Source organism: Vigna unguiculata, chromosome 5 (genome assembly GCF_004118075.2).
Source record: "Vigna unguiculata cultivar IT97K-499-35 chromosome 5, ASM411807v1, whole genome shotgun sequence".
NCBI lineage: Eukaryota > Viridiplantae > Streptophyta > Magnoliopsida > Fabales > Fabaceae > Vigna > Vigna unguiculata.
This window is the reverse complement of record NC_040283.1, coordinates 34,488,345-34,500,151: the sequence shown is the minus strand read 5'-3', so window position 1 is coordinate 34,500,151 and position 11,807 is coordinate 34,488,345. Positions and strand designations below refer to the sequence as shown.

General features: G+C 31.1%; 1 protein-coding gene across 2 annotated transcripts; it reads right to left on the bottom strand.

Moving 5' to 3' along the window:
- Window positions 1-415: 415 nt before the first annotated feature.
- LOC114185668 (probable LRR receptor-like serine/threonine-protein kinase At1g53430) lies at window positions 416-10,037 on the bottom strand. 2 transcript variants are annotated; one of them, XM_028073534.1, is made up of 24 exons: window positions 9,758-10,037; window positions 7,505-7,691; window positions 6,977-7,048; window positions 6,524-6,595; window positions 6,238-6,309; window positions 6,086-6,157; window positions 5,863-5,934; window positions 5,701-5,772; window positions 5,531-5,602; window positions 5,328-5,399; window positions 5,172-5,243; window positions 4,249-4,320; window positions 4,029-4,094; window positions 3,866-3,925; window positions 3,746-3,784; window positions 3,621-3,667; window positions 3,044-3,414; window positions 2,686-2,881; window positions 2,456-2,593; window positions 2,034-2,146; window positions 1,700-1,910; window positions 1,384-1,621; window positions 1,140-1,290; window positions 416-1,028 (listed from the first exon to the last, which is right to left on the bottom strand). In XM_028073534.1, the coding sequence occupies exons 1-24, from the start codon at window positions 9,876-9,878 to the stop codon at window positions 549-551; spliced, it is 3,138 nt and encodes a 1,045-aa protein (XP_027929335.1). In that variant the 5' UTR covers window positions 9,879-10,037; the 3' UTR covers window positions 416-548. The 2 variants fall into 2 exon arrangements, with proteins under 2 accessions (XP_027929335.1, XP_027929336.1); XM_028073535.1 differs by having other exon boundaries at window positions 5,701-5,769.
- Between the last annotated feature and the right edge of the window lie 1,770 nt (window positions 10,038-11,807).

Here is an 11,807-nt window from a genome sequence, read left to right as displayed (position 1 = left end):
TTATAACATACAATAATGCTCAATTATGACATGTGCAAGCCTAATAATTTTGATGCAAATGTATCACTTTAAGGTTGTGATCATATATCTCTAAGCCTTCTGCATCATCCATGTCTACTCAACAATAATATCCACCGAAAACTTCGTTTGATTGTTGGCTACACCCCAATCAAAGCTTCCGAAAATTTTTATCCGGAATAGGATTCTAATGAGTGTCTTCTTGAAAAGGTTTTCCGAAATTGATTTAATGCGTTCCGGAAAATAAAATCCGAAATTGATGGGGTGGCAAATGAAATTTGATGAGGTGTAGGAAGGAATTGCCTTGATTGTTTTATATGATATTCAACCTTTCTTGCTAACAAATGGAGGCATTTCAAGCCCAAGAAATCATTCAGTAGGAGCTTCGAAAATGTAATTGAAATTGAATGCCATATCGATTAGACCAAGGTTAGAAAAACCTTTAGTAAGCAACAAAGAAAAATCTTCTATATACTTTGAAACCTGATGTTTGACTTCACCATAGTTTTGTATGTATGTTATCAGCCTAACTAGTTTTTGTTCATATCCTTTACAAAAGAATTTGAATTTGGTGAGTTCCCTGCCCCAACTTCGAAGCACTCGTCATTTGAACTTGTAATAAGTTTATCAGAAGAATGATCGGTTCTACTTGGTATAGATATGGTGGAATCAACCCATGGTCCCCCCATTGACTTGCTTCTTTGCTCTATACTATCTTGTGAGAAATCAGAAGAGACATGAGTTTGGCTGTCTTGTGATAAGAACTCCAACGCTTTAAATCTTGCATCCTGTGCATTGTCACTGCCTTTGATTATTGGTGGTGCTTGAATTGGAGTTTTTCCCTGAAGCATGCTCACTACCGATGACATAGGTGGTCTAAGAGTGGGAGAAGGATTGGTACACAACAGTGCTAACTGCAGCATTCTCATTGCCTCTTCTGAGGAGTACTTTGAACCAAGACTTGGATCCACCAAATCCAGAAGGTTTCCTTGCTCTTGGAGAACATAGGCCTTCAATCAAATGCAAAAAATAGTATTACAAAATTTCAACCAAATCTTAGGTAAACCACAATATCATAAAAGAGAAACATCAATAATGTCTACATTTAAAGTGTAACTTACCCAATCCAAAAGATACACAAACTCCTCCTTTGGCCTGTAATTTGTGTTGCTCTTTCCACTAACAATCTCTAAAGCTACAATACCAAAGCTATAGACATCTGCTTTGTCTGTCAAGTAACCCCGCATAGCATACTCTGGAGCCATGTAGCCACTGGTGAGAGACATTTAGTACCCTTGTGTCAGTGATTTCAAAAAAACAATGAAATGAGGAACAAAGTCTAGAATGGTTTTGCATAGTACTAACATTGTCCCAGCTATTCTTGTACTGATATGGGTGTTCTCTTCTTCATCAAGTTTGGCTAAACCAAAGTCAGAGATCTTGGCATGCAGATGCTTATCAAGTAAGACATTGGTTGCTTTAATATCCCTGTGTACTATTTTCAACCTTGACTCCTCATGGAGATAGGCTAATCCCTTTGCAATCCCCACACAAATCTTCATTCTTCTGGGCCAGTCCAATTGCATCCTCTCATGCTCTTTACCTAAAAGAGAAAAGCTTTTTCAGTTGGATTTAACTTGGTAGCGGCATACACAATCAAACATGTTCATCAAGCATTTACCAAAAAGTGCACGAGCAAGACTATTATTCTCCATGTATTCATATACTAGAAGCAACTGGTTTCCTTCAATGCAACAGCCATAGAGTTTCACAAGATTTGGATGCTGCAAAGCAGATATCATGCCTATTTCATTGATGAATTCGCGGTTCCCTTGCTTTGATTTGGAGGAAAGCTGTTTAACAGCAATCACAGCACCGTCTGACAGCACACCCTGTGAATAAACAATGTCTTCAGTATATGTTTTTATTTGTAAAATATTGGAAATAAAAGAGTCAACCACAATGTTTTCAAAACTTCATATAGCTTGAGATGCTTGTAATCCATCCAAGGTTACCTTGTATACTGGTCCAAAGCCTCCTTCACCTATCTTATTTGCAGGATCAAAGTTATCAGTAGCAGCTTTAATCTGTCTTAAACTGAAATAACCTGTCTTCAAACCTAGAAGTTCTGCAACAAGGTAGATGTAGCTACTCAATGAAAAGTATCAAGTAAAAAGAGAGAAATTAGAGAACTGTTTTCATGAGAACTCAAGTGTGCATTTTTTCTGAACTTAAAATCACAACAATTCAGATCTTTGCAGTAAATTTTTTGTTGTAATATAATCTGATATTAATATCTACATAAGCATGTCTACTACAATATTATTAGACTGTAGCAAATGCATATTCGTCATGATTGACTTCAAACCAATCTGAACCTAGTATGAGCAAAAACCAAGTCATAAGGGCACCAACTTCCTTTGGAATATAATCTTACCTTGGTCTGTTTCCTCTTTCCCACATAGAAAACCCATCTTCCAAAGTGCAAGGAGTATCAATATGATGAACACACATATCCCAACCCCAATTCCAGCAATTGCTCCAGTAGACAGCCCTTGTGAAGGAACTTTGAAGTCTACATCAAAGTGGAAATATTTACTTGACATGAAAAGACAAGGTTTTTATTGATTTCATACATAGAAAACCACTGTTGTCAAAACTACTTACTTGGGGTCACAGTGATAGCAGATATAAGAGGTCCATATATACCTCTTTCAGGAATAGCATTAGTTCCTTTCCCTGCCCAGGAAAAGTGGATTTCCAAGGTGTTGTGGGTAACATTCACATTAAACTCCTTAGTGATTCCCTTACCAACTCCACCAGCTTCTTCCACAATGTTAAAATCTTTCAAATATTTAAAACCCTGTCAATGTACAGTGATGAAAATATCTACCTTCAGAACTCTTGCTTAATTGGAAAACCAAACAGAAACCGAGTCTAATATGTAAAGAGTCACTGGGATGAGCCATTTGATGTGTCACTCCTAACATAATATATGAAACAAATTGTTTGCTTCATTACTCACTTGGATTGAAACATCAAATACACGCCTTCCAAGGCTGGTAAATGCATTGTCATCAGAGAATGTTATCTCAGCAAAGTGAAGTTTCACTTTATAATTGCCATTCAGCATACAAAGACCATAATAATGAAGATATAGTGGGGCCAAGCGGGCTGTTTGGTAGTAATCAGAGCCATTAATTTTCAGATTAAACTGATTGTTTGCAACATAATCAGCCTTGTCCCTTCCTAGATATACTCCAGTGCTGCTATATGCCCATTTGCCATCATTACTAACAACATAGTTTGATATGCCTCTTAGATTGGGGTCGGCTTCATATTCATTGCCGTCAAACTCTATTTCAGGTCCTCCACAGTTTATGAACAGAGAATGAACTGCAGAGATACAGTGAAAGTGAATAGTTTATTAAGAAAAATGACTAAGCTTAATGAAAAAGCAGAAATACAAAACAAACAAAACAAAAACTTGATCTCTAATGCATTTTAGTTTGGATTTCAAAATGGAACTATCATAATTTCATCGACACAACCATTGTAGTTTATGAAAACATGATGATTACTTTCCAAGTCTAGACACTTACACCGGGGTTTTCCAGAACAAGGTTGGCCTTTCTTTAAACAAGACGATCTGCAAGATGTATAGTTAGTTCAGCTGATGATTCAAAGGTGATATTGAATTAAAACTAGATCACAAGAAAGAACATACGAAGTGTTTGCTGAGGGAGAGAGGCTGGAAGCTAAGTTCCTGCTCAATAATAATAATACAACGCTTAGAATTGACATAAGTGAAATGATTTAAATAATTTCTAGACAAGAAGAAGCTTACACATCCAAGACCTGGCAAACATTTGAAAAACTCTCACTAAAATTGTTCAAAGATAAATCACTGAAAGAGAACATAAAATGAGATCAAATTTCATAATTCAGAGAATTCTAATTCTAAAGTATGAAACTAAGAGGGTGGTAAATATTCGAGAAAACATGCTTACATCCTCTGTTTGAAGGTTTGTATCCAATTAGGAATTCGTCCACTTAGAGAATTGTTAGTCAGGAACCTGCATCCATCATGAACATATGCTTCACTATATCAGAGAGATAAAATTCAATCGAGAAAAAGCAACAAACATTCTCGAGATCAAATTGTTTGTAGGAACATCCACATATCATTTCAGTTAATCTTCTTGCCGGAAGATGAAAATATGCTCTTACAAGTAATTTATTTTTTCCAGGTCCTGAAATGAATCTGGGATTGGACCGGTCAGCATGTTGGAGCTCAGATCTCTGAACAAAAGAAAAAGGAGAAAATTACTAACATGAAGTAATGGCACATGCCACAGCCAAATTGTAGCAGCAGAATATGATGAGATGTGCTTTCAAGATTACAATAATTTTTTATTTTTCTCTTTTTCAGGCCTTTTGAAATTGGAATACAATATTACAGATAATTTGCACAGATGATGCATAGTAAAATTTATACTATCATTATAATGGTTTAACTAATTAACAAATCACAGTCATCTTAAAGGAAGTGCTCCCATTTGTAATGAATTTGGTTCAATAGTTTGAAAAATATAGCTTTTCAAACTACTACACAAGCAGCTGAAGAGTGTCTAAAAATAAGTCTTTGAAATATATTTAGCAATGATTACCAATGTAACAAAGAAGTGCTAATCACAAAATGATTGGATTCAAATTATTTACTCGTCTTCATAAGGATGTAATTCAATGATCACAATCTTAATCAAAGAACAATAGATCCTGTAGAGCAATTATGGATAGAAAACAAAGGTGCTACTCACAAATATGTGTGTGATTGTCCAAAAACTCAGACAGTAGAAATGAACATAATAAAATGATCAGTGTCACAGAGTGACCTCTAGATCCTTAAATGTGTATAATGGTGATTTAAATTCTCTCGTTTATTCATTATGATTGCAACCTGAACTTTCTTCTTATGCTACCATCTCAATGAAAAAAAAAATATCAAGTAGACCCTTGTCTTTGTCTCTATATAGGTCCGTGTGTTTTTGTAAACTAAAGTTTAACTGATAATAATGAGAATGGTAAACAGGTATATATATAAAGAGGATTAAAGCATATATAGCCATTAACATACTCTAGATGCAACTTACAGAGTTTTTAAACTTTGCTTTTGTCCAATGTAACTAGGAATTTGACCAGTGATTAAGCAATTTCTCAATTCTCTGAGTAACAGAAAAAACCAAACATTAAAAGCCTGAATGAATTATATATTTCTTCACGTAAGAGCAATGATGTTTTCAACTCACAGTCTTTGCAAGAGATTCAAATTCGTCAGATTAGGAAATGTCATGGTTGGTCCCTTCAAATCTGATATTCTCCTGATATATAAATGTTTCATCAATGAAAAGAAAATGTTTATCTATTGGAGATTGCATTCCATAGCCATTTTAAAATGCAAACAAAGTGTAACAATTTGGAATATTCTAAAAAGGGGAAAGAAAGTACTAACAATTCTGTCAAATAGATCAATTCAGATATGACAGAAGGAATTGGACCTTCCAAGGATGTGCCCTGCAAATCCCTTTAAAACAAAGTTTTCTCAGTAATAAAATACAAATATAGCATTATTTGATTCTTCAAGGGAAAAAAAGGTCAGAATAAGCCAAAATTTAGACTCACAGTCTATCAAGTTTGGTCCAGTTCCCAATAAAACTGGGTATCTTCCCAGACAAAGTGCTCCCATCTATCCTACTACAGAAAATGTGGAGTGGTTTCATAATTTAACAAAGACAAAATAAAAACAGAGGAACAAATTTTATCACATCATATCGTATCACTCACAACTGAGTAAGATTCTTTAGTTTTCCATATGCTTCTGGTATTGTCCCTGTGAAATTATTTGCAGAGAGAAGTCTGCATGTTCATATAGTGGAAATGAAAAAAGAAAAAGGAATTAGGCTGTGTGGGAAAAACAGTATATTTATGCATCAATGAAGACAAACTAATGATTGAATTTGATTATGTACATCAAATGAAAATTATGACATAAAACAAATAATCTCACAATTTCTGTAAGTTGCTCATTTTTCCAAGGCTTGGGGGAAGATGCCCTTCAAGTTGATTATCTTCCAAGTTCCTGTAAATATGTAATACAAATATATTTATTCCACTTCCTATGTTAATCAATATGACATCATGTTTTTCTCAAAGGCTTACAGTTCTTGCAGACTAGTCATATCACTAATTTCTGAAGGAATTGATCCAGTAAAGCGATTTCCCAGAAGTGACCTGAATCATGGTAACAATTGTACATTGAGGAATTGAATTTAGGTGAACATGGCAAATCATAGAAACCAGTTTTAAATAAAAAAAGAAAATAATTTAATTAGAATATATATATATATATATATATATATATATATATATATATATAAAAGTTTTGAGCACTGTTTATCCATATGCAAGACAAAGAAACACAGATACAGAGGTAATGATGACTTACAGAACTTCAACTGATGAAAGGCGTCCAAGGCTTTTTGGAATTGAGCCATTGAAATAATTTCGAGTGAGATCACTGTAAGAGTTTCAGTTAGTTTTTTCTACGTAGATTTCTTTGCATTTGATGAAATTAATAAAGCTTCATTTTCAAATGAAGGAACTGGAATGAATACTATTAATGTTAAAATAAATAACACTCTTCTGCAATTAACCATTCATATTTGTACCATATTCTTCTGGTTTGGTTGAATTTCTCAGTACTTCATTAATTGCTGGTTATAACAAATTTAACAAACTTCAAATTGTTTGCATTTATTATGAATTTGGCTATCAACAAATGCTTGACTCAACAATCATGCACAGGGTTCATTCATATTCAATATGTTCTAACAGAGACAATATTTGTGAACATAGAACTAGAAAAAGTTAGAGGGATAAAGAATTTAAAATCACTTACAGTATTTTCAGTCGAGTTAGATTTCCAAATTCATCGGGTAAAGGTCCAGATATATTGATACCCTTGAGTGCACTGTCATAACCAATGTGTTCAAATAGAATTCTCAAATGAATATTATTTTTACTTTAATAAACAAGAATAGATGTAAAGTAACCAAAGGTGATCTAAGTCTCTAAATAACACACTAAATTAGTCTCTAAACTTTACCAAATTAGTTCTTGAAATTAGAGTAAAAGAATTGGGTGCTTACTTACAAAAATAACTAAAGAAAATTTATTGATAACCACTATTAAATAAAGGATTTGTAATTCCAAGGACTAATTCAGTGCATTACTTCTTAAAATACAGCATAATTATTTTTGTGCATCCAGAAAAATCAAATCTTTATTTAACAGTGGTTATCAATAATTTTTCTTTAGTTTTCTCAAACTCACACTGCTGTCTATGGTGTAAATAACTGTCATAAGTTGCACAAAGTTAAACTGTATTATAAAATAGTAATAAGAGGTCTGAGAAAAAGAGCCATACATGGATATAACATGGCAAACAGTACCATTGTTGAAAGAACAATGACAAGTTACATTCCTTATGATTTGATCCCCATCCCTTGAAATCTTTCTGTTATCAAATCCTCTATCCCCTTTGTTGCAGGAACGTTGTGTAACTTTCCAATTCAAGTTCTCTACCTTGTCTGATATTGTTTGTAGTATTTTAACTGCAAGTATACAAAGCAAAAACAACTCATTTTAGGTTGGTAAAATTCTGAAATACAATGTGAAAAACCATTCACGTCACATGCAAAAACATGTTATGTTACTAATTAATTTAATCAATCTCTTAATGTGAAAGTGCTTCACATTTTTCAGAAATATTTAGCAGCAATCAGGTGGTAAAAGGAAAAACTTTAATTAGCTAACATGTATTGGTCACTTTCAACTCTCATAGTCAATGGCCTTATCAATTTGAGCACGATGCTATGTTTTCATGAATAATGAATAATTGACTGAGTCAAATAAGGTGGCCAATAAATATAAGAAGTTGAACTTTGCATGCATGCAAAGATAATCTGTTTCCAAAGTTCATATGGTCAACCTTCTCATATTAGTATTATTATTATACTAGCAATAGTCAATAAAACGAGAAACATGATTATTGAATAATGATAATTAAACCTTAAGTTGATCAAATCGTATGGTTTAAGGAACACAAAACATGACATGACATGACATTATTTTATACATTCATGTTGTGTTTATCATAAGGAATAGTGTTATTAGAGCATGTTGACACGTAATTTGACTCATATCTATCAAAATGATTTCATCACAATTTATTTTAACTTTTTTGTCTACTTGTTGACTTTTATGACCACAATAGTAGTGTTTTGTTTATCTCTTTTTGCATGTGAAATATGAACAGAATTGCAGAAAAGGTTGCTACTAATGCAGCTGGTGGTAGCAGTGACATTTCTCTATCAGTTATTTTCAAAAGAAAATAGAAAATTTTATGACAATAGTGCTCATCAGTGTGTGAAATGCTTTAAAGGGTAACTGATATGACCTTTTCATCACATAACAGTTTATGATTGGATTATATTTACAGTATGAAAATATAACTTTCTTCATATTTCATTGATTTTTCTCTATTGGTGATGCAGTTACCGGAAAAGGTACTAAAAATAAAGTTCAAAACCATTTATTGAAAAAACTACTGCTTACTCCAAAAAGGAAAACATCTATAAAAAAGGATGAACACAATCTGACACACGGTCTGTCACTTCCACTCGTTTAGACATAATCACATGCCCCTTTTATTACCAACTACCCTCATTTATTTAACAATTTTCAACCTTTTAGCCTACTCCACAGCTGTAGTAACTTCATACTAATCAACGTTGTGAGAGTGATTAAAGAATAAAACCAAAAAAATACACGTGGTAAAATAAATATTTATTCAGAAATCTTATGAGCCCAGTTAAATAAAATTGGAATTTCAAAAAGGGGATCACCAATAATATAATAAAAAAATGACCCTTTGGTGATAGAAAAATGTGGCCACCGTTGGACAGAGGATGCTACCTCACATCACATGAACAGTGAAGAGCAATTGTTGTGATTTCATTGGATCTTCAAAACACTCCAAAATTTGATAATGTCAAAAACAACAAATAAAATAAATCGTACAAATCCCTTGTTTCAATGATGATAAAGCTCTTTGCTTTAATGATCGAAGTAACATAAATAGAAGAGAAAGCTGAGTGAGGATATATTTCTTTTATTTAGTTGAATAAATAAATGGAAAAACAAAATATTATTTCCTTTTGTTTTCTCTTTCAATTTAAATTTCTATAATTTCTACCCCTTCCCATTTTCTTTCCTTCCAATCCATCAGAACCAAACAATCCCAGAAAATTAAAAGGCCAAGGAGTGATTATTCAATGACTTCAGAGATTACAGAAACCAAACACATATTTTAATTTATTTAGAGCAAGTTAGATGCTGAACTTACAAAAAAAAAATTAAATGTTAATGAAAGAGAAATAGAAAGGGAAAGAAAAAAAAAAAGTGATTTCCCTATGGATCTGGTGAGAGAAGAAGCAATGCAAGTTGATGAACTAAATTCTGAATGTTGGGTTTGCACTACAAGTGAGAAAGATTGAAACTTTGTGAAGATGGTGTTGAAGTAAAAGACAGTTTCTGTTTAGTTTTGGAAGTTACAATCCCCAACACAGAGATTACCAACAAATAAAAAAGCATAGCAAAATGGAAATTAAGTAAGCACCTTCATCTTGTGGTATGAGTTGAGCATTAGATCCAAAGTGATGGAAGTGATTCAAAGCCAGAAAGCAAAAAGTGAAGAAGATGGCGACATGTTTGGAGCTTGAAGACATCACAAACCGCATCTTGGTAGGATCAGGACCACTACCTTAATCTTTTGTTTCTGTTTTGAAAGAGAGTTGCAGAAAATAAAGGAAAAACGACAAGAAGAAAAGGAAGAAAAGAGAGAGAAGAAGAAGAAGAAGAAGAATTGGAACGATTATTTTTGTTGGAGGGAAAGGGTATATGACGTATGAGAAACTTTTGAAGGATATATTTTTTTTTTCTTCACATTAATAATACAGTCAGAAAGGTAAGTGAAGAGTAATAAAAGTATCACTATTGAAAAACAAAGGGAAGAAAATACTATTTTCTTCTAAAATAAATGGATATTTGGCCTACAGTTTTGACTTTTTTTTTTTTTTAATTTATTCACCAGGAATTTATTTGAATTCGTTATAAGGACAGTTGTGCACAATAAATGATTGACTTATGATCACAACTATTTTGAAATCATTTTAAGAATTAATTTTAATTTGTTGGGTGTAATTTTTTACATTACGATAATTAAATTGAGATAATCTATTATTTTTTAACTTATTTATCAATTAATAGTGGAAACACGTCTACGTATGTTATTTTTTTATAATAAAAAATAATTAAATTGTTATTATTACTATAAAATTAAAATTATTTTTATTATTTTTATTGTAAATAATTTTATTTATTTCTTAGGCAGTTTTATATTTTTGAAAATAATTAACTTTAAAGATACGGTTAAATAAAAAAACAACTAAATTTAAAAAAGTAATTACGTAATATTAATAAAATAATTATTTTAATTTAAAAAACATTTAGAGGATAAAATTAGAAAATAAATATAGATAGATTAAAAAGAAAAATCATTTAAAGATGTAGATAAAAATAAAATCTTCGAGAAAAACAACAATTCATTATTATTTAAGAAATATGATTAATTAATTGCGTGAACCTATTATTTTTGTTGTCTATTTCGGATTTTATCAAATTATCTCGAATTATAAAGTGACACATATTTAAATTTTAAAATTTATGACAACATGATTACTAATTAGATGCTTATAGTATTATGCATGGTTTAATATATAATTAATGATCTTTAATTTTATTATATTTATATTAAAATTTGGAATACTTAACTCTATTAATTAAAATAATATAAATTTATAAATATTACATAATTGTAATTAATTTTTATAAATAAATTTTGACCTTATTAATGTAGTTTTATTTTATTTAGAAGATAAAATGATTCATAACTCATAAGTTTTATTTTATTTAGAAGATAAAATGATCCATAACTCATAATTTATTTGATACACATAAAAAAATTAAAAAATTAAAAAATAATAAAATAATTTTAGATGTGTAATAGTTTATTATTTGATCATTGATATACTAGGTTGCTTACTTCTTTTATTTTTATTTTCATTTTTTATTTTCTGTGTTAATTTAAACTTTGTTTACATTTAGTTATATTTTAATTGTTAACACCATTAAAATGCAAAAGAAAGGATTAAAAAGAAAGAGAAAAAGTACAATAATGTTAAAATTATTTTATTATTTAATTATGTGTTAACTTTTTTGTGTGTGTATCATCAAATTATATATGTATAACATTTATAGACTTTTTTTTTTCTAAATAGAATAAAACTACATTAACAATTATTGAGATCAAAATTTATTTATTATATTAATTACAGAATTTTATAAAATTTAATATTTATTGTTGTTAATAGGGATGTAAGGAAAATTCGTACTTGCGAGTATTCGCGCGCGGATAAAATCCGCAACAGGTAGGAATGGATATTGTAAATGGATATCCGCGAGTATCAGGTACGGGTATTTTTAATACCCACAGGTTAACTGCGCGAGTACAATATCCTAGTATATGTACTCGTGGATACTCGTACCCACTATACTCTAATTTAAATTTAAACAAATAAACATGATTAAAATAATAATATATTGATTTT

Bases quoted from the DNA above. Each gene is read 5' to 3' on its own strand.
- LOC114185668 (XM_028073534.1), bottom strand. From the start codon at position 9,878: ATGCGGTTTGTGATGTCTTCAAGCTCCAAACATGTCGCCATCTTCTTC. The intron at 5,603-5,700 runs GTGAGTCTAAAT...TTTGTTTTAAAG, and splicing joins TGGACCAAACTTGATAGACT to GGATTTGCAGGGCACATCCT. The intron at 1,911-2,033 runs GTAACCTTGGAT...GTTTATTCACAG, and splicing joins GCTTTGGACCAGTATACAAG to GGTGTGCTGTCAGACGGTGC.